A 23,052-nucleotide genomic window follows, 5' to 3' on the forward strand; every position below is an offset into this window, starting at 1 on the left:
CCCTGGTGTTTATCTAGAGGTAGAGGTTAAACGGGAACCACTCGAGCCTGATTTTAAGAGATCTTTTGAGCGTTGAACATGTAATAAGATGATTAGTGCTATTTTCAAACCAAGACATAACTCCTGGCTGATTTACAGAAGGCCGTGATCTCCAGCTTTAAGTGGGCAAATGCTTTTAAAAATTGGCTCCTGGGATTTTGGGGTCTCATTGCTTCAATAGGACTTAATGACCAAGCTGCCTAAGCTGCTTCCCGAAGTGGGAGCTGAGCTCCTCTCTTAAGCCAGTCCTTTAGATTATTTCACTTTGTGCTTCTTTATCTCATTTCTGCTTAAAGATGTGTGTGGTAGCTCTTGAAAGAAGGTGCAATATATCCTTTAATAAGAGGCCAATGATACTAATGGTGTCCCAGTGCAATTTTTGATACTGCTTGTCTCTCCGTTCTGCTGTTCCGCACTAGTTTGGTGGACAGGGTGTGCAATGGTGGTGCAGCCCCCCATCGCTGTCTGCTGCTGGGCAGGCAGTTCCAGGAGCCAGCCCCGCACTCCGGGGCATAACGTGGGCCAAAACCTGGATAATGGGGCACGGCCATGCCTCTGGTAACTGTGCAGCTCATGGCATGTGAACACAGCAAGCGCAGGGCTCCAAGGTGCACGTGTGGAGAAGGAAAACAGACTTTGTGTATATGCACATGTATTTTTATATATTTATATATATCAACTATATAGGTGTCTTTAAACATATCTGTATATAATTATATATTCCAATGATATATAAGTTTAAATATATATACAAATATATAAATATACACATGCACGTATGTTAAGGGATCTCTAAAGAAAGGCATGTTACACCCCGTGCTCATGGGCAGCGCTGCCCTGAGTCCCTCTGAGGGCAAACAGCCATGCCTTGGTGGCACTGCCCTCGTCCCCCTCAGCCCTGGGGCTGGACACAGCCTGTACCCAACGCAGCCTGGCTCACCAGGGATGTGCTGTGCCTTTATTGTCCAGTGTCACCCTGAAACATTGCACCACTGTCCAAACAACAGTCTCTGACTTCACCATCTCTAACCTTCCCATTACCAACTTTTACAGCTGCTCCATCACTACCTTCAGCCTCCCGAGCATGGGCACACAGCTAATAAATCTGAGTCCCTAATTGTACTCCCACACAGCATGGCCTTATCTGAGCCATCATCCTTCTCGCTGTGCCTCGTCACACCTCTGTGTTTGTGCTGCTGGTGTCAGCAAAAGGATAAACCCACAGTTTATTTGGCTTTGGGATTAGGCACAAATCCCCCCAGTAAGATGTTCCTGGCCTCATGGTCCCACCAATGTGTCTGACATGGCGAGGTGGCTCTGCCTTGGGGAGGGTTTACAAACCCTCTGCTTTTATCTCATGCAAGGTCCCAATTTTTGATTATTTATGTAGCCAAAACTATGCAAGAATTAATGGAGGCCTCCCTGCTAAATCCTGTTGCCAAAGACATCAATGAGGGTGGAGGGGGCTGCTGGCCCAGGGTGCCACTGAGGCTGGAGAAGCCCCAGTCACTATTTGCAGCTGGTTTTTATTCAGGTCCAAGAAGACCCAATGCCTCTGGTACCCAAGGGACATTTATTTGTCCCCCGGCTCCTACAAGTTCAGGAAGTTTTCCACAGCCCTCTGGGAGAGCGGGGCCGGCACAGCGTGGGCACAGCGGTATCAGCAGCCGCAGGTCTATCGGGCTGAGCAGAAGCTTTTCTAGGAACTATCTAGTGAAACACATGACTATGCCCCTGGCCGAAGGGCGATACGTGACAGGCATTCACCAGGCTCCCAGCGAGTCAGTTGACTTTGTTATTCAAACTATTTTAGTGATGGTTTTTAATCCCAGGCTTAAGTTTTTCTTTTTCTTTTTTTTCCCCCCCTTTCTTTTTTTCTCTCTGAACAAGGGAATCTCTACGCTGGCAGGATTCAGAGAGGCACAAAGGAGGGAAAAACAAGTTTCAGCCAGAAAAGAAAAAAAAAAAAAAAAAAAGGATGCTGTTAGCATTCCCTGTATGTGAGGGGGTAAAACCATTTTGCTGTGAACTTTATTTTAAAGGGCAAGTGCCAACAGCAGCCCAGATACTATGCAAATAAATCCTGCACTCAGCCTTTCCCTCTCAGCCGGCAAGTTTTGGCACTGGGACTTGTTACTGCAGGAGCTGGGTTGTGGGGGCTGGCAGTGTCCCCCGTGCCCCCCAGTGCCCTCAGCCTTCCCAGGGATGGCCACTGGCAGGGAGTGCCACTGCAAAGCCCTGGACCTTGATGGGTGCCCGCGGAGCTCCCCAAGTGTCTCAGCCAGATAACGTGGGGCAGCGGGGGCGAGTGCTGCAGAGACGTGGGCTCAGTGCCCCCCTGCCCCTTATCATGAGGGAGTTTGGGCAACTGTTGGCAGCAGAGCCCTTGGCTGTGCCTCTGGGGCGAGGGCAGAAACTTCACACGAGCCATCCCCTTCCCACCGCGGGCATGGGGAGCACCTGGCACCTGTGGGCAGCCTGGGGTCTGGCTGGCTCTCAGCTCGCTGCTGTGGTGTGGAAGGGCAGGCGATGCCAGGCTGCGGCTGGGCTTAGCTGGGTGATGGTCAGGACCCCAGCACTGGCATTCATGGCAATGCTTCCCCATGACAGCCTAGGGGCTGCCCGAGCTCCAGCCAGAGCAAGCCAAAGCTCACCCGGACAGCCCCAGTGTGATGGTTTCCTATGAAAAAGGTTTGAATTTGTCATGCAAATGACTGGGCATGAGGGCACAGCTGCTGGGAGGTAGCCTAGCCCAGGACACCTGCCAGCATGGCCACGGGGATGAGCCCGGGACAAGGTCTGGTCCCCCATGGCTGCTTCCACCCCCAGAACCTGTGCCAAGCAGATGGTGCTGCTGGGGCTGCCCTGGCAATGCCATCCATCACTCACCACTCCTCCCTGCGTCCCTGCATCCTGCAGGTTGCTGCTCCGAAGCTCCAACAACAGCACCGGGACTCCCCAGCTTGTGCCCACCCTGGGCTCCCATCTGGCCGGAGCAGAGCTGAGCTGCCTGGGGCGAGCTTGTTTCATGCCAGGACAACATGAGGTACACAGTGCAGGTGAAAGTGGATGCTCCATCAAGCAATGCATGCATGAAAAAAAAAAATTACACTTATAAGCAATTGCAAAGTGATTTAAGCACTTGCCCTGCACTACCCTGACCAGTCAGGAGCCACGCAGCCACTGCCTCTCACCCACACCCCACTACTCTCACACTGCAATTAACTCTTATCCCTTTAACACAGTGACCCATCAGGCTCTTCCCACTTTCCCAGCCTAGCACCAGGCTAAGGAAGTGCCTGGGCTCCTTTTCCAGGACCTCAGGCTTCCCTGCCACCTGCCACTGCAACCCCACTTCCACCTGGGAAGCTGGCCGGCGGATTTCATTATTCTGCCTGGCCACAATTTCACAGCTGGGTTTTCACAAACAGGAAGGCAGCAGGTTGGGCTCTTGTTTTGATGTGGTTGTTTCTTGAAATGAGCCTGGAGCCAAACTGAGCGGGATCCAGGAATGGCACTCGGCAGTGGCGAGGCTGGGTGCTGGGCGAAGGAGGCCGTGGCTGCTGCCCTCGCTTCCTCACAGTTTTGGCCACCTCTCAGGGAATCAGCTAAATGGAAAATCATCACTCTCCTCACTTCAAAACACATTGGACACGTGTTTTTTTTCAGCAACAAATTAATTTTTGGAGGCTTTGATCTGCCTGTTGACCAGGGGAGATGGGGGTCCTCAGTGAAGACAAAAGCTGACGTGCAGCAGCGCCAGAGCCGGGCAGAAGCACTGCTTGAGGATGGGCACCCCAATACCATGGGGTCAGGGCCAAACGCTCCCTGGCAGCTCCCAGCACCTCCGTCTGCCTCCAAAATCCTCCACTCCCTCCTCCTCCTCCTCCTCAGAAAGACTCATGACAGGGAAAAAAAAGAGTAATTACGAAATAATCTCTGGCCCTGATAGTACTTCAAAGGCAGGTTTCCCAGGCCAGGCTGCACTCCCCGCCAGCGCTGTGCTGGATGCGGCGCTCAGCTCTTACTCCTTTGGCAGACCCACAGCCGTATCCAGAAAGTAATTACTTAAAAAGGAAATAAATGTCACCCACATGGTTGTAAGCAAAACCCTGGGCAGGATGAACAGAGCCCCACCAGGTTCTGCATTCTCACACAGTACGAGCAAGGGAGGAATGAGCTGTTTCCATCCATTGAGATGGGTTGTTTACTCTGAGGCCTACCGACGACGTTAGACGTGCCCACTGTGTGCCTTTAAGTTTGCCAGGGCGGTTGCTTGCAGTGCTGAACTGCCTCTTGCTTTCACCCTTGGCACCCTCTTCCCCCAGGATGGCTTTGGGTATCGTCACCTGCAACAGCGGTACGTGCCAGTGCCAAAGATGCTGGGACCTCCTGGCACCGGTCCTGCTGTAACCTTTACCAAGAGGAACTAGGTAACCGGCATGATCAAATGGAACAATTTTATTTACTTTTAAAAAACTGATACTTGAAGTTTGCAATTGTCAAAATCTGAAAACCAAATTTCTAAAGCAAGTTGGTTGGGTAAAGTCACACGCAGGCGTGTCACTAGCGCAGAGGTGGCTGCGGGGGGCGAGAACCCGGCCGGTCCCTGCTGCTGCCGCTGCCTGCAGCCCACCCGAACCCCGATGGATCCTGGGGACTTCAGCAACCTGGCCCTCAACCAGGGCAAGGCTTTGGCAGGCCACTCTTTTCTGGATGGATTCAATTTTGGGTAAGAAAATCTTATTCCAAGCAAATAACAGAAGGAAAGCCATATCCTGAGGATCCTGGGATGAGGTCTGACCTCAGCCGTCCCAGGTCCTGCTGGAGCTGCACCAGGATGGCAGCACTTTACACCCTCTGCTGTGCTGATTGTGAGCAAGTGCCCAGCACTAGGCACAAGCCTTGGGGACCACGATGCTCCAGGAGCTTAAAAATCTCAAGCATGGGACATGCAGAGCAAGTAACAGCTGACAGGACACACTGCGAGGGACGGAGGCACCCTGCAACGCCTGCACGGTGCAGTGCCAGGTCAGGATGCGGGCGGGGGTGCTTGCCAGGCTCCCAGCCCACTCTGGCACGCTCGCGGGCAAAGGCCCCAGCATATCAGGTCAGTTTGAAAGTACTGCCTAACAGGCTTCAGCCAAGCAAACATGGTACCATACAGTATCAAATAATTTTAAAAGTTAAAATAGTTTATTGCTGTTCTTTGTAGAAATGCACTTAATTTACATCATCTGTTCTCTTCCTTTATTTGGCTGTTGGATTATAGGCATTAAAAGGTTACCTTTACCCACATGTTCAATGACATTACACCTTTTTCTCTTTTGCTCCATTCATGATATTCCCCTAAGCATCGCTGGCCAACAGCCCCAGATCTGTTTTACATAAATACTGTAAATGTCTCCATAGGTTGCAGCATTGTAACAAAAGATCTACCAAAGTAGACAAAATGTTCAGTATTCTTGGTTGGTTTTTTGCATTTAAAAATATACCTAAATTTGAGATAATCTTAACAGAGTAACAATTACAATAAGAAAATAGTACAGTGCGTTGACTAAAGGAATATTCTGCTCTCCTTCAAGCCAATATTCCCTTTTGCATGTTGAAGTGATTCAGCAATTACTTAAGAACTTTTACCTACATACAATAATTTAGTAAAATGAGAATTAAACAAGGCAGATACTTACTACTATTCTTCTGTCTGTAATTCACAGCTCATGCGAATAAAATCGCAATAAATATTAAAAAATAGTTTCTTTTTCTTTTTTTTTTTTCCTAAGGCATCTCTGAGTATTACAAAGTTTTTGTACAACCAAAAAATAAGATTGCTTTTTTCCATGTTCTCCAAGTACCTCTGTACCTCAACAGTAAATAAGAGGACTGCAGGTTTGATGAGGAAGGAAGGGCTGACGGGGCAGACAGGGTAGGGGCAGAAAGAAGACCACGGGTGATGGAAGCAGACCACGATGTGTGCAAGAATCTGTAGTTTTCCTGTGAAACATTTCAGTCACTTTTAGAACATCTTCAAGACAGTATCTGTCCAGATTAGGGGAGAAAAAAAAATACAAAAAAAACCAAACCTTACCAGAAGTCCATTTTCATAAGCACAGTCAGACTGCAAGGGTTTGGGTTTGCCCTCAACACTATAAATAGCTTAGGTATTGATATGCACCTATGTAAAGGGGATGAAGGGGTGGGGTGGTGTTTTTTTTTCTTTTTGGTTTTTGTTTGTTTGTTTGTTTTATTTCTTTTATTGGGGGTTTTTTGTCGCTTTTGTTGTCCTAGTCATATCCTTCCATTGTAAAAGATTGTCCTCGGTGGCGAAGGCGCAGGGAGGGCCCTCACTGCATGCGGTCGGGCTGCAGCTGTTGGGGCTGGTACTGCACGAAAGCGGTGGCGGGCGCCGCTGGGTTGCTGGCGGTGATGGGAGGCTGGACTGTGCCCGTGTAGCCGTATCCCACAAAGCCGGCAGCAGGAGAGGCAGCGTAGGGGTACTGATCGTAGGCAGCTGTGGTGTACTGGGAATAGGCTTGGCTGGCGGCGGTGTAGTCAATGTAGGGAGACGTGATGGACTGCACAGGGGTAGGGATCACCACGCTGGGCTGGATGATAGCTTGAGGGTAAACATAGTGAGGCGTGAGTCTGTGGAGGCAAAGGGAGAGAGTCAGCAAGGGGCTGGGCTCCCTCCAGCCTGCATGTCCCCCTCCTTCTCCCCAAATCCACGTGTGTCAGCCACAGAAACGGTGCTGCCCAGCAGTGCTGCCCTCGAGTGAGCGGTGCTGCTTGGGGTGGAGGGAATGGAAAGCAAACCACTCCTAGACCCCAAGGCTGGAAGATGACCCCCAGTAGTGCAAGATGAAGCACGGACTGCAAAAACAGACACACACCCTGGTCTCCAAGTCTTCTGTCTCCCACTCTCCAGGCTGCTGGTCCCCAAAATAACCTCCCTGGATGGCTGCGATACAGCCCCACTGCCTGACTGGCTCGCCACATGTCCCTGGCCCCCACATGCCCTGCCAGTGCTGGCAGCCTTGCCACCTCCTGTATCCTCCAGGTCCACGCTCCCCACTACCACCCAAATCCTGCTGGAGGCTCCTGAGGACCCACAGCCCCTGTGGGGCACCTCCCGGCCCCAGGGACACCTGGTCACTCCCTGGCTCATCCCATCAGGGTAGCAGCATCCCACCAGGGACAACTGCTGTCCCCAGGCACAGATGCAGGCCTTCCAGCTTGCCAGCTATTATCAGTTACTACACATTTAAGCCTATGTTTCCATAACACCGGGTGTTTAGGGCAATGCTACAGGGTGTGTGTTGTAAAACACGATACATTAATTCTGGGTTTCTTCTCTTCAGTAACACTTTGCAGTAGCGACCACGCCAGCAGCCCCCAGCCTGGCAGTGATGCTCATGTGCCCTTGAGTTCTACATCCAGGCTCTGTGGCCAGCCAGCCGCCGGCATTTCTCTGCCCTGTTAATGCAGGTCCTAAAGCGTTGCTTTTCACCAGCCGGTTTGCCCCTGCCCCAAGGTAGCCGTGCTGCTGAAAGGAACTTAACAATGCCACAGTCAATTAAAGTCCATAGACTGAAAGATCCTGGAGATGACTAATGCAGGATTGCCCACTAATTTGCTGGAAACTGCTAATGAGGAAGAAAGAAAAAGAAGGGGGGGGGGGGGGGGGGAAGCAAAATAAAAGGGCTATATTTTCCAAGGAGCCCACAAGTCAGGCCTCAAACAAGAGCAAAAACTGGGCAGACCTGAAGGTTTAGGTCCATCCACATAAACTGCCATGGGCCAGACAAAAATGGGCAATTGCACATTAACTGCGGAGAGCAAACGGTACCCGCCTGCACAGCCCTCGGCAGCAGAGCACTCCAATGTGTGCAGGCTTGACAGATCTGGGGCTTGTTTAAGAAATAGGGGGCTGCAGGCTGCCACCAGCAAACTGCACATGACCACTGAGAGATCAAAGCCACGTGCACCGCAACCTGCACGCTGTGGAAAAGGTCCCTTCGGCTGGCTGCTCGCTGAATCAATGAGGCCACGGCACAAACCAAAAGCCATCCGCAGGAGAGCTCATTCCACCCAACCCATTCTGGCAAACAAAAAAAACCCCCAAGGTAAAACTCTGCAGAGAGTTTATGCAGATTCAAATATTTTTGGGATTTCTGCGTGGATGTCTGTGACAGCACATTTTCAAACATGACCACTTTTAAAAGCCTCCCACAGGCTTTTCACAAGACACAGGCCCATACATGCTCTGTAAAGCCAAGCTCAGTGGGTCAGGGGGAGGGTACCTTGCCCACCCACCCATCTGATCGCTGGGGCTGCAGACCCCAGCAGCCTCCTCCCGCTGCCCAGCAGCTGGACCCAGTGCTCGGCTGCTTCGGAGGGACGCACAGCCAGGGACTGGACACCTCTGCTGGATGGGTCACTGGCCACCCTCGATCCACCTGAGCACCTGTCCTAGGTCTCAGCCACCACCTACAAGGTCCTGGGGTCCACGTGGGGCTGGTCCCTCCTATCCAGCACTTACGGGGCTGTTCCCATTCGCTTTACAACCAGGACTGGATGGTTTAACGTGCTCTTCAGACAGGAGAAAGGCTTCTCGCAAACAAGTGCCCATCTGAATACTTTTCTTTTTCCCCACTCACATATGCACTTTGCTTTTTTCTTGAGGCTATCTGCATGATGAGAGAATGATTGTTCTCCTTCCCACAAAGAGCAACAGGGCCCTTAGATATAACAAGGTGACCCCCTGAGGAGCAGCACTGGGGGGGATGGATGGTGGAAAGCAGCACCTCAGCCTTCGGCTGATGAAGTGCAAGACCATCTCCAGACAGAGCTCAGAGCTATTCCTGGTGTAGTGCAGAGAGAGGGACCTCGCAGCCCTTCAGTCCATAAATGCACCATACCCGAAATCACCCTGTGACTAACAAGAACAAGATGAGGCAGCAGAAATTTACTGAATCGCTTTTTGGTTTAGCTCTGCTCTCAACTGAGGCCGGCACAGCCAAATCAGAGCTACAGCTTACGCACCAGTTCAGACCAAGGGCACTTCATGTCATGCACTCGCATCTGACAGCGGCTGCCGCCACCTCTTCTGAGGAGCTGGACCTAGTCCTGACCCAGAAGGCTCACACAACCGCTGGAGGAGAGATGAGATGAGTGGACCCCACGCATGCCTCCTGCTCTACACCCTCGTAAATTGGCAGCTCAGACAACAGCCTGCATCTCAGGTTGGTGACAATCTCTGGCTGCCTGTCACTTCTCCCTATGTGTGGTGTCCCACTACCAGGATTCCTGCTACTCCAGGGTGCTTGACGAAGTGTTAAAACCACTCCACAAATGCAACAAAAAACAAATGCACAACCCTCATGCTCAGGACTCACTGAGAAACACCCACCAGCAGGAGCAGAGGAGGGGCCTGCACTTCTCCTGCACACAGACATTCAGCCCGTGCCTGCAAAATGACCAAGAGGACAGTCCCAGAGCCTCCAAGCCATCCAGCCTGAGCATCATCCTGTTCGAGCAGCTCCACAGGTCACCCCCAATGTCCCTTGCTACCACCCAACTGTTCTTCGGAGCTGGCACACCCCATGCACGGGACGGGGCCGTATACGGAGCCATCAGGGCGAGAACACGCTCCCAACCTGTCCCTGAGAAACTCCGCACGTCGGCTTTGCTTTCATGTACATAGCTCCTCCATCGCAGTTCCCACGGTGTGCTCCAGAGAGACAGGAAATCTGTGGCATCCTGCACTACTTTTTTTTTTCCCCTCAGCAAGGAAAAATTCCAGCTCTTCAATGCTACTTTGAATAAAAAGCACCATTAGCTATGAATACAATAAGTACGTGTATACTGTTTCCAGAAATACATCCCAGCCCAATGCATACACAAGCCCACATCACACACCATAGTTTACTGCACTAGAAAAATCACATTCAGCAACTCCAGGATCTGCTTCTATGTAAAAGGGAAGGTTCTTTTGGTCTGTGGGGTTTTAATAATTTAGCTTGACATTTCAATCGAGGTATTATGCAGTTTGGATTTCTGAATTAGGTGGACAGATGGCAACTCATCGATCAAAACACACAGCCCAAGGTAAGGTCACTTTGATGACTTGCAGCTACAAACAAAACAAACCAGTGCAGTACAATGAAGTTCTCTGCTGGCTACATTTCACATCCACAGAAAAGTCCCAAAATATTTCCCCCCTCCTTCAATTATCTCTGAAGATGATCTTTCAGGAAAGAAAAAAGCTCTTTTGGAGTTCTTTTTCTAGAAATCAGCAAACTCTAATCTGAATTTCTACAGAATGAGTCACATCTGTGTTTTAAGACACCTTTCCCTTCCTCCCTCCCTGCAGTTTTCCTCCATCCCCCATGATGAACCCTGCCAGCCAGAAGAGAACTTCATCTAGAATACACACAATGTGATTATAAAACATCAACCAAGTGATCAGCCATTGCCACCACACATTAAAGTCATCCCGTGAACAGCAGAAGTACGAGATGCTTACGGCATTATGATTAATCACGGGCAAAGGCCACAAAATGCAACGAGCATGGTCAAACCTAAGTCTAGAGCCAGCGGTGGCCGCAGGAGGGACTCAGGAGGGCCATCGTGGTGCAGGAGGGCAGCCGGGACCACCACGCTAGCCCCTGTTCCTAACTACATGGCACGACGCGACGCTGCCCTGGCAGCCAAAATTGAAAGATTAGGAACAAAACAGATCGTTACAGAGCCACTGGCAGAGGAGACACAGGCTCAGCTTCTGCTTTTGCTGTGCAACACACGAAGGGCAGAACAAAAGCAGCTGTTTGTGGTGCGGTCCTGGGTGGAGATGTTCAACTGCATCAGGTGGGGCTGGCAGCTGCCAGCGCCCTTGGCTCCTGGAGGGTGCTGCCTGCTCCAGGAACGGACTTTTTCAAACCTGCCACCACCGGGTTCTCCCCACCACACCGGCAGGCGTGCGCTGGCAGGCAGCCGCAGATCCAGGGGCAGCCAGGAAGAATGGACAAGTCAGATGGTCGTGCACCCCACACCTCTTCTCAAACGGCAAGGAAGAGGAAGGAGCTAATGAGGCCCTCTCCCTTGTCAGCACTCTGTCTGGCAGAGCTCTTGGAGGCACTTTATATGTTTGATTATATCAGATTTACACCTAAAATGTGCTTTAGCTGCACTTTCTCATCTCTCTCCCATCCTGCAGGACATGAGCCATGAGCAGCTCCTGCAAGCCGCATGGATCTGGGAGACCAGCATCCAAGATCTGAGCCCCTTGATCTCTGCCAGCCACACTGGGATGTGGTTCACTGCTCCTGGAGAGAGGTGGGAGACAACTGCAACCCTCTGTCAAGAGGGACACAGCATCACGCAAACACTTGGCAAACAAGGAAGGGCACGGGGCTCTTGGCAGTCTCACAGAGATCAGCACACAAATGCCACTGCGACGACCAGCCTTTTATTCCTTGAAGAATAAAAGAAACAGAGCCCTTTGTGTCTGCCAGTGAAGGCACAAATTCTGGCATATGACCCCAGGAATTTCGCCTCCATTTCCACTAGAGCTGACCCATTAGCTGCTGCAGGGGCACCCACACTGCCACAACACATGATGGCAGGCGGTGCTGGGCTTCAGTTGGTAGCTGGTACTGGAAGATGAGCTGAGCACAGGCACAGCTGTGCGTGACAGCACCAAGAAAGCTAGCTCTGGTGAAATAACACGTCCAACCGCAGCCTGGGTGACAGATTTTAAGATGTATTTTGAAGTGGGTTGATGATTTCAAGAGCAGCCGACAGAAGCTGCTCTGGGGAGCACATCCCAGCAACACCAAGGAAAGCAGTGGCAGTGCAGGAGCTACTCGTGGCCATGCTCGCATTAGCAGTGCCATACCACCACCTCGGAGCTGGCGATGCACAGACACATCCTGATGTAACTCACGCCCCAAGAACATCATTCCTGAAGGACACTCCCAAGCCAGCAAGCACTCACCTCATGGAGCCACTTTAAGGAAGCCTGTGTGGAGCGGTGGCTGGCTTGGCCATACGTATCCTATGGGCCCCAGCCACAATGACAGGCTGTAGAAACATGAAAAATTCAAGTCCTGTTCTCATATCCAGATACTGGAGGGGGGGGGGGGGGGGGGGGGGGAGGGCTACAGGCTGGAGCATGGCCAAAGCAGTCCCTGCCTGCCAACAAAGACTCTTGCTCCAGAGATCATGCAGAGCTTATCCACCAACACTCTGGCGCAGATTGGGACATCCACTGTGCTCTGACCACTGCACCATCCATCACCATTCACTGCCACGGGCTGGGCTTCAACCACTGACATGGCCAACCTCCGGTCCTGAAATGTCCCTTACTAAAGCAGATTGAAACATCTGCTGAAATTTCAGCAGCTTCTGCCTCAGCAGCCAGCGATCGCAGCCGGCTTAAGTAAGACAAGGACAAACGCTGCAGCTCCGTGGTACAGTATTTATCCTCACCTACTACAGGCTGACACAAACACAAAATAGCAAACCAACCAACACAATTTCTGCTCATCTTATAAGTAATTTGCCTGACTGCCTTCTACTCGCCCTCCCCTGGCCCCCTGAGATTTAGATAGCAGCCTGTGCAAACAGGTACACTGGGCTGCCTGCTTCCCAGTTGGGACCAGGCATCACCTCACTGGTGGCAGCCACCAGGGAATGACCTGGCACAACTGACTGTCCCAGGCTGGAATCAGTAAAGAGAAAAAGCGAGTGTATTGCAGGATTCAGAGATAACCTCTGCCGGTTGCTGAGCCTACCAAAACTGCTGCTGGAGGAATACAAATGCCAACTTAAGGGTACAAGAGCAACCAGTGATTTCAATTTATTTTCATTGTGCCAGGAGAGAGAAAACACAAGGAACAGGAGGCACTGCAGCAGCTGAGATCCCACTGTAGCCCAGACACGTCCCCATTTTACAGCGTTAGCACATCACTTGACTTCATGATGCAACAAACTCATGGCCCATAGAAAAGGAAGGTGGATCCCACAAGAACAAGTAAGAAGAAATGCCATCTATACCTTCCCCCACAGCCAAAGCAGAAATGTGGGGGGAAAACCTGAAATAAATAAATAAATAAAAAGAGGCTGCAGGTAAGAGTACATCTTCTCACAAAGATCTAATCCTTTTTCTCAGCTTAACCAACAGTCTGAGAAGAACATGCTGAGCTCCACCACAAGTTAGCCAGGCTCAGCAATTACTTTATCCTCTGCATCTTGCTTCCCCCACACCCAAAGGAAAAAAAAAAAAAAACAACAAACCCAAACTAATCCCAAACAAAGGCATGTTGGGCCAGACCAAAAATAGTTTTGGAGCAGCAGGCTGAAAAACACTCAGGTAGCAGGAGATAACATCTGCCTGAAACAAGAGCCATCTGGCACCAAGGAAAAAGCCACATGGAAGTTTATCCACAACTAGTCAGCTATCCAGAGAAGGAAAAACCCCTCCCCTTTTCAGTTATCAGCACAGCCAAACCAGAAATGAACTGACAGAAGAAAGAGAAAATGCCTCACACCAGTACACTACTGGAGCCTGAGTCCTTCAGCATCAGTGTGAGAAAGCCAGGGAGATGCTAGATTCGTCCTGTCCACACAGGAGGAAACCCAAAAGCTCTGACAGAAAAACCCAGGAAGCCCCAGGAGTTCTGCCTTTAACTAAGCCCGCCAATTTTCTTCTACAACTTGGAGAAAACCAACGGCTGCAGAAAGATCTCTAAAGTCTTCTCAAGTACCTGACAAGTTTTGGCATAGTATGTATCAAACTGACTACTTTCAACTGGTTCCATTTTTTAACAGACTTTCTTTACACATGATCCCTTCCGCTGACTTTTAATTAAAAACATCCACACATTTGATTTATCAAAAACTATTTCTTGGATAGATGAAGCGCTCTGAGGTAGAATGCTTTAGCTACAGAAAAAGCAATGAAATACCTATTTTTGATAAAAGAAAGCCTACACTGATAAAACAAATAGTTCCTCAGCCAAGAAAGAAATTCCATTTTAAGAGTTCCAGTGATCTCTGCTGCCAGTTGTGCCTTTGTTGTTCTACAGCACCTAAGACACCTCTCACCGCACCTTCCTGCAAGCTGGAATCACGGGGGGGCTGTGAGCCTGCCCCCGGCATGGCTTTCCCAGCCTCCGGTGCTTTGGCCAGAGCGCAGCCAGCAGCAGCTCAGCTATGGCACAGGAGAGCTGGTGACAGGGAGATTGCAGGGGACAGCACGATCCTGTTTACAGGATTTAGAGACCAAAAAACAGGAGGCTCAGTTTTAACTCTGAGGTCCTCAACTTTTCATCTTTTGTGATCATAGAGTATATTTAGCTCTGGTATGTAGCTTGCTCCCATCTGTGGGGAACAAGTTCTTCATCTAAGTCATATTTAGAAGTGACCCAGTGTCCTTGCTACCAAATTATCAGCACAACAACTGTCTAGTTCCCCCGCTGGTGTCCTCAGCTCACAGGCAGGCTGGTCAGAGCTGCATTTATCATTCGAATTACTGGGCATGCGTTTAATACTACAGAGTCGGGGACCAGTATGCCAACAGCTGCACAAAGGAAAGATGAGATCAAGTACGAGCTGGACTGCTCTGAAAATTCAGACAGGTGCACGCATCTCCCACACTGGGACCACAGGGCACCAGCCAGATCGGAATAGGAGAAGTTTCCACCTGCCACTCCCCAGCTCCTGCAACAAGGGGACTTGAGTCTCTGCTGCTAAGGAGGATGCAGAGCAAACCCACCAAAGCAGGAGAATCATGCAGAGAAGATGGCACAACTCAAGTCACGTGCTGTAAAGACAAAGCTAGAGCCAGATCAGTCTCGCTCGCCATCACACGCAGCCCTGTGCCCCGATGGCACTGGCATGGCAGCAGCACCCTTCACCCAGAGCCTGCCCCCTGCAAGAGGGCTACTACTGCCTTGAGCCTGGCATACCACTTACGTAGCCAAGCGTAAGGTCAGTATATCCAACGATACTCTCCTCTGTATGGTTCTGCAGGCCTACACAAGAGGCAGGACATGAGCAAACTGTGCCCAAAGTCAGAAAGTTTTGTACATCAGGCCCTTGGGTCTGATACCAGCATTTGCCACCTTGAAGGACACGTTCAAGAAAATTCGCAAAGTCATCTGATCTGCTTGTAAATACATGTGTACTCTTAAAATTAAAATAAAAAAAGAAAAGGCCTCTTTGACTGGCAAGTGTTTGGTCTGAACAGCAGTCAGCATGCCTGAGAACTAGCAGCTGAAGCCATTTGGAAAATGGATTTGAACGTTTCTTAGGAAATCCCCCCACGAAAGCTTTCATGTTATTGTCACATGATAAACAACAGGTGCCGGGTGTGTCATCCCCATGGGAGCCACGTGTGACCGGCAGAGCAGGCTGGGGTCCTGCAGCGGGACAGCTTTTTGGTAAGTGGTGCAATAGGAAGTCGGAGCAGGGGGATGCCAGCTGACAGAGGCTGAGCACAGCAAGGCCAGCGTGTGCCATTTTATAAGCATAACCACAGAAAAGATGAAAGTTTGTTTCCTTTTATTTTTAACCCAGTAGAGAAGTTTTAAGGATAAACAGCTGCGAGGGAGGGTGGGCTGACACAAAGAGGGGCTTTCTTCACTTCCTAACTGCAGCAGCATCAATGCATGAAATTGCAAACTCAAAAGAGATTTAACTCTTTCTGATGCTGCCCAAGACTGAATGTGGGACAGAATTAGGGGGCCACAAAATAAGCAACTACACAAGGATGGGCAGCAGGGTCTCTGGAGCAGCGGCACCCAATGTGCAGATACAGAGAGCTGGATCCTGCTACAAGAGACAGCTATATGCTTCCAAGAGCTCGGTCACTTACTCAGTCACTGGTAGATCTCCCACACAGATAGCTCCGCTGAGGCACAGCCACAGGAATGCATCTGCCATACACTGCTCGCATCCAGAGCAGCAAGCACAGCTGCAAAGAGAGCCAGGGAAGCTCCATTCCCTGCAGACTCAAACCTGTCTCAAGCACCATAGTCCCAGAAAAGAAAACCAAGAGGGGGGGCACCAAGCAGCTCTGCCACGTCACCATGTACTCCTGGTCAAGTCATCTACACAGTTGCTCCTAACAGCTTCCACAGCGTTTCACATGTTTCTCAGAATTTCTTAAAAGGGACGCTGCCGCAGTAGGAGACAGCTCCATTTGGAGAGAAGGTCTCCACCTCCTCTGACCATGTAAGCACTGCTCTGTGCTGGCTAGAGGCTGCAGGGACATGCGGCGGCATCACCAGCTGCACCCAAGCAAAGTGAAGTCTGTAAGCTCTGGGCTGAGCCCCCAGGCCTAACGCTGCTTCCCTAAACTCAGAAGCCAGATCTCCAAGTCACAAGCGCATCCTTTGCTTCGCATTACTGTCAAGATCTCCGGTTACAACAACCTAGGGACTACTTTTCAGAACAGGATTTACTACCGACTCCATGCTGTCTGCTGCATGCCTCCCCTGCCAGGACAGCAGGAGGAAGGAGAGAGGCTCTTCATGGTTTCTCTTTCTGTTCCGCATACCCCAGGCAATATTTACAGCTGCATTTGGGTGCCTGGGGCTCGGGAGGGAAGCCTTCAGTTTATAAATAATCCTCACTGATGTTTGGGTAATTTTCATAGTTTCCATTCATTTTAGGTTTCACCAAAACCTGTGTTTTGTGGCTTGATAGCTGGAACGTGACTGGCTGGCTTTCTCTTACTTTACTGCCTAGCAGCTTATGGGTTGTTCATTCATTTCTTCCTTGCCAAGCCCAGCTTGCACACCTACTACCCCATATCCCATAACAATCGTCTTTTGGAAACCACATGCCAACCCCTGGACACAAATACTTTGCACAGACAGGAACGGCAGGGGTGAGAGCCAGGCAGTGTCTTACACTGCGGGCAAAGCAGACGAGCCACTGAGCTTTGTCTGGGGAAGGTCAGGATCCACCCTACGCAGCACAGAGCAAGTGGACAACAGCGATTTGACGAAGCTTCCAGAAGACAGACAGACCCTGATAAACTCATCTATCCTCAAACACCACAGAGTGCCAAGGAAATTGCGGGTTCGTGGGAACACAAGAGTGAAGCCTCGCATGCTCTTAATTTTGTTGGTCTACTGACGAGACAAAGAGGGAACCGGCAGCCAAGCTCTGTTGCTTGACTGAGCACCTGATGCTTTGCTCAGAAGCCACAGAGCAGCCCCAGTCGCAGTGCTCAGGTAAACGGCTCTGCATTTTGCCAAACCCCCATTTCCAGCAATTCTGCTGCAGCAATGACTGAAAGCAATGAAATTCTTGTTTACTGATGCTTGCAAATAATGATATATAATCCCCTCCCTCCAACCCTCCAGTCTCCTGGTTCCTGTCTCTTGGCAACTGATAAATAATTTATAGTGCTCTCTGCTGTATGTGCTAACTGCAGCGCTGCTGGCTTAATGATGAAACCAATGCCTAAAGACTGGAACAGTAACTGTCTAGATCACAAGGAACATGTACGTCAGTCGATCCCACACTCCTCTGTATGTGAAACTAAAAGCAAACTGTTAAAAAAAAAAAAACCACCCCAAAACCTACATTTTCCAGAGCTGCAGGGCTGCGGCTGCTGGGCAGGAACGGTTCCTGGGTTCCTGTATTGCACCCACAGGAACAGCAGATTATCTGCACGGGGAGCAGGCATGCGCTGGCGCTCCTGCCAACACATTTTGTTTAACATGCTTCACCATTTTGCTCTTTTCTGTTACTATGCACGGAAAAACTTGTAACAGGCTGGTTTTACCATCCACTGCTCTTGTGCACCCCTGGAAAGCCTCTGGGGTTCCCATCTCAAAGGCACTACTACTGCCTACTTTGGGGGCTGTTAAAAAGCAGCATCTTGTCTATGTAGACTACTGTGGCTCTTGCACAAAAAAAAAAAAAAATCCTCTTCATTTCATGACAGATGTTCTTCGAGTCTTTCCAACAAAGCCATAACCACTTATGAAAACTGGCATGTTTGAACTGTACACAACACACGTACACTGGGTGTGCACTATTGTGGCAACACAGTCTCTTACATCCATAAACTGACTGGAATGAGATTACCCAGGCAGTTGGCAACTGCAGCCATGAGGGCAGAGGAGTGAAAGTTTCTGTTTTGTTTTTAGCAGAATTTTTTTCTCTTTGAAAAAAAAACACCCCAGAAAAACATGAGCAGAGCAGGAAAGAGATGAACTATTTCTGTTGACAAAGGCCAAAATCCCATCTATTTATATTGAGTCACACAAAAAACACAACAGAGCAGCGCTCAAAAGCTTTTAAAAATGCACCTACTTTCTTAATGCTCTTACAAAATAGTAATAAAAAAGCCCTATCAATATTCACTTTCTGAAATGGCGTAAAAAAAGAACTGCATCAATCATTAAACAGTTAAATGAAGGCAGTATGACAGTCACTATTGTTCTCGTGAAGCACACTTGTCTTTTGCCGAGCAGCTGCCAGATCCTATTAGATGTATAAAAAGAGGACTTTTCTAACCGAGTAGGGATGGTATAAGCTATTGAAAACAGCAGACAAAAGCCCACTTTTGCAGACTATTCAAGCCTTGTATAACATCTGTCCAAAATCAATTTTTGACCTAATGTTACTTTCATTAAGTAACAGACTTTGTTTCCAATGCAATTTGTTTTCTGGGATAAAACTGTATCCTAAGCATTATTTACGTGGGAAACAGCACAGAGGAAGCAGAAGATCTTATTCGAGAAACACGGGAACCGAATTTGCTTAATTGTTTTGACACCTTATGTACTATAATAGAGAAACTATTTTCCATTTATTTTAATTCCTGTGAATTCTTGAAGTTGGCAAAGCAGCAAGCAATGCACTGGGTTTATTATGACTAAGAATTACTGAGGATAAAGGAGGATCTTTGGGAATTACATTAAAGCTGACAAACGCACAAAACTTCTGAAATCTTCACCAGAAATAAAGTACTCCAAACATTAACAACAGCTGTTGAAACTGTCCACTCTTGACAACTAAGGCTTTTTTCACATATTTTAAATAATGAGGAAGTTGATTCATGAATTTGATTTCAAGCAGTCTGTTAAGAAACGTTTCCACTTACCCAAAGGGTCTCTGAATGAAGGCTGGATGTAGCTGCTGCACACCTATGGTAAAACCTAAAAAAAAAAAAAAAAAGTTCAGAAAAAAAGGCATATTAATGAATGGCATCCATTGTACTGTTCAACTCTTAATATACATGCATAATTAATGCATATACACCTCGTATAAATAATGCGTATACACCTCGGACCACATGTACATGCATTTTATCTGCTATGCATGTGAGCAAACTCAGAGCCCCACTTAGAAGCGAGTCAATCTTAATATGTGTATGTGATATGCACGAGGACCAGATGGGAATTCCGATTAAAGAACAGTGTGAAAGTGCTGTTATTGAACAGACAAGGGGGTGTAATGCCGTATTTTACACACTGGCTACTGCAGTCATTAAACCAAAGGGCAGAACGACAGAAGGGATCTTACTGCTAATACCAGTGTAACGGAGAAGATAACAGGAGGACAGCATAGCCACAGAAGAAAACAGTTTTAACTCTGTTACACGGCCTTAGGTGCCTAACACCAGTGTTAACTGGTACAAGTAAGAAGATATAGAAGAGGTACAAGTAAGAAGATACAGAAGAGAGGTAACTGGACTACAGAGCATCCTCAGAACTATGAGGGGTAAGCACGCATCATCGGATGAGATGAATCCGGCTTGAGTAACTTGTTATTCTAACAGAGAGACAGGATCTCCTGGATGCCTCACCAGTTTGAATACTTCTTGGTTTTGCTCCCAAATATGCCAGGTTCACATTCGCTTTCCTGCCATCAATGATGGGGTTTGGGTCTTTGCACGCTCTTTCAGCTGCTGCTCTGTCTGCCATGGTCACCTGGAATTAAGCACAGCCTTGTTTGTGGCAACAGCGCTTCGTAAACACCCCAGCAACAGGCACCAAGCAGAGTTTATTTATCGTTCTATTTTGAAGCAGGAGCTACACTCCGCTCCCCGCGGTCTCACCGGGGCAGCAAAGGCGGGCAGGGCTCCCAGGGGCCTGCCAGGAAACAGGGGGCTCCCCCCTCGCCCAGCTGCTCCGCTGGGCTCCCGCCAGCTGTTTGCCCTCCCTCCCCACCTCCTCCCCCCGAGGATTTTTGACGAAGTTGACGGAGCCGGTCCCAAAGCCCCCGCAGGCCGGTGTGCGGGGCAGCGGGCAGGCGGGGGGCAGCGCCCCGAGGGGGCGGGCGGCACGGCACGGCGGGGACCGCGGAGGCCCGAGGCGGCGGGACCGGGGGGAAGGAGGCGCTGACACGAGCGGTGCGGGGGGCTTCCCCGCCGGGCCCCCGCCCAGCCCCGGGCACGGCCTCCCCGGCCGCGCAGCAGCGACGGGACGGGCGGCGGGCACCAGGCAGCGCCCGGCCAGCGGGGCTCCGCCAGCCCCTCACCGCGGCGCCCGGGCAGCGGAGCGGCACTTACAAAGCCGTATCCCCGGGATTTGCCGGTCTGCCGGTCGGTGATCACCACCGCCTCCTCGATGTCCCCGAAGACCTCGAAGTACTTCCTGAGGGAGGAGTCGGTGGTGTGGTAGGGCAGCCCCCCGACGAAGATCTTGGTGAAGGTGGTGTCCTTCTGCACGGTGTGCATGGTGCCGGGCGCGGCCGGCCGCAGCCGGCATCCACCCCGCGCCGCCGGCAACCAGAAGAACAACCACCCCCCCCTCCGAGCCCCCGCGGCGGCCGAGGGGGAGCGGAGCGGCGGCTGGGTCCCGGGGGCCTACAGCCGGCTCATGGCCGCGCTTTGTCCCGGGAGCGCGGGCGGCGCCGCGCCCTCCCGCCGGTGCCGGTGAGTAGCGGCCGCCCGCCGCCGCCGCCGCCTTTGTAGGGCCGCGCCCGCCCCGCCCCGCCCCGCCGCCGCGCAGGGGCGCTCGGGGCCCGTAGTCCGGCTCCGCGCCCGCCCGCCGCCCGCCGCGGCCCCTGCCCGGCCCTGGGGGCCGCGGGGGACCCGGGCGCTGCCTCCGGCCCGGCAGCGGGGGTCGCCGTGGGCCGCGGCGTCCCGCAGGGGGCGGCCGGAGCGGCCCCGGCCCCGGCGGGCAGGCGGCCGGGAGCCGCGCTGGGCCCTGCGGACCCCCCGGGGGCGGCGGGGGTCCCCTGCGGGCAGCCCCTCGGGCCGGGCCGGACTACAAGTCCCGGCGGCTCCCGGGGAGCGGAGGGGGCAGGCGAGGGGGGCCGCAGGCCGCCAAAGGAAACCGCCTGGCGGGAGGCACCGTCGCACCCCCCTTCCCCCGTCCCTTGCACAATGATCCCAGCTGCAGCGTTCAGTCCCGGCGGGCCGGGACACCGGGACAAAGCCCCGTTCGCCAGCCGCTGCGGCGGGCGGGGTGGGCGAGGCGGTGAGGCAGCTGAGGGAGGGGTGGGCGCCATCGGGGAGAGGTGGCCGGGGGGGTTAAACGCTGAACTGAGCCCCGCAACTATCTCGGGCAGGTTCCTGAGCCTCCTGCTCCGCTGGGCGCCGGACAGCGCCTGCCCGCGCAGCCGGGCTCCGTGGGGCACTGAGGCACCCACCCGGCTCCACCGGCGGCGGGACACGGGGGTCTCCGCCGCGGGCACCCTCTGCCTTCCGCTCCCTCGAAGGACCAGCTGGAGCAAGGCCGGCTGTCAGGCGCCGCCGCCTTGAGCCGACCTGCGGTTTTCAGCCCTGGCCCGGGAAGGCTGGATTCAAACCTTGGAGCATTGCTGCTGGCGCAGCCCCACACGCAGCTCGCGTACCCCTCCGTACCTGCCGGGAAGCAAAAGCTACTCGGGGCTTCAAAATCCACTGCTGCAGAGCACTCCCATGGTAGAGTGCTCGCAACACTTTAATTCCTCTCCTCCAACATCGGGTAGAGTCTGGGGGGTGGGAGGGGGGTCCTAGAAATCGTTTTTCACTCACAGTTGCCATCAGCCAGTACCTCAGGAACCACCCCTGTGCCTTAGGCATACCTTGCCTCCTCAGGGTTATCATTGTGTGGAGAAAGAGAGATGATTTTTGGCCACATGATAAATGCAGAGGTAACATTTTAACAAAAAAGCCAGTGAAGTTCTAAATCACCATCTTCTTTGGCTTCTATACAGCAGGTTCAGACTCCGCAGACATTTTTCTTTTACAGAGCCCACAGAGAAAAGCCAGTTATTTCAAGAGAAAGGAATGCATTAATGTCTGCACTCCATAGTTATTCATTAATATTTTTCTTGCACTGCTTCCATAGTTCTAAACACCCTATGCTTCATAAAAGAAAAGAAGAGGGGGGGAAAAAAAGCCAAGGAAAGCCATTAAGCTTTTCATTCCTAAAGTGCCAGACTTCAAGACCAGGACATGCGTCCATTGATTACTGTGGAAGAAAGGAGGACCCGGGCCAGCAGCACCAGACATCGCTGCAACATTAACAGCCTTCTGCGAAAGGGAGGGCCACAGGGGAATCCTCAGAGCCTTTGTGCTTTATGCAGCCATGTGCGTGCGTGCAGCCACTAGCTGTCCCTGGTCCATCCCGACAGCAAGCCCAGAATCCACCTTCAGTCTGGAATACAGCCAGAGGCCGGGGCCTCTCCATCACTGAGTCATACCCCTTGTGTCTGCATGACTTCCACCACAAACTGCACATCAGCTGCTTCCTGGGCCGCCCGGGCTAATGACAACCCAGTTGGCATTCAGTCGCTGTCCTTTTACAGAGCTTCATTCTGCTCCAAATGATGGCAAAGGTTCAAATCGTCCACATAGACTCTGGCTCCTCTGCAAAGAAGGCAAGGCTCACAGAGTTCGCAAAAGCTACCAGAAGTATTTCAGTTCTCGATGATTACATTGGTCCCGGGGAGAAAAACATCACATACATCCTCTTCAGGCATGAGCCCCACATCTCTCAGAGGAGGAATCCCAGTTCCTGTTCTTTCCTAGAGGAACAGAAGTTCTCTTGCAGTCTC

At 51.3% G+C, this 23,052-nt stretch overlaps 1 protein-coding gene across 1 annotated transcript; it reads right to left on the reverse strand.

Moving 5' to 3' along the window:
* Window positions 1–5,213: 5,213 nt before the first annotated feature.
* RBM38 (RNA binding motif protein 38) lies at window positions 5,214–20,955 on the reverse strand. The gene is made up of 4 exons (XM_055814150.1): window positions 20,576–20,955; window positions 19,871–19,994; window positions 19,166–19,220; window positions 5,214–6,684 (listed from the first exon to the last, which is right to left on the reverse strand). Exons 1-4 carry the CDS (start codon window positions 20,741–20,743, stop codon window positions 6,384–6,386), a joined length of 648 nt encoding a protein of 215 aa, XP_055670125.1. The 5' UTR covers window positions 20,744–20,955; the 3' UTR covers window positions 5,214–6,383.
* Between the last annotated feature and the right edge of the window lie 2,097 nt (window positions 20,956–23,052).

The sequence above is a fragment of the Falco peregrinus genome, chromosome 9 (genome assembly GCF_023634155.1).
Source record: "Falco peregrinus isolate bFalPer1 chromosome 9, bFalPer1.pri, whole genome shotgun sequence".
NCBI lineage: Eukaryota > Metazoa > Chordata > Aves > Falconiformes > Falconidae > Falco > Falco peregrinus.

What these genes read in the sequence shown, in the direction of transcription:
- RBM38 (XM_055814150.1), bottom strand. Translation starts at nt 20,743, where the DNA reads ATGCACACCGTGCAGAAGGACACCACCTTCACCAAGATCTTCGTCGGG. An exon ending in AATCCCGGGGATACGGCTTT is followed by an intron (nt 19,995 to 20,575) that starts GTAAGTGCCGCT and finishes GCTTAATTCCAG; the next exon opens with GTGACCATGGCAGACAGAGC. An exon ending in TTCATTCAGAGACCCTTTGG is followed by an intron (nt 6,685 to 19,165) that starts GTAAGTGGAAAC and finishes TTGCCTCCACAG; the next exon opens with ACTCACGCCTCACTATGTTT.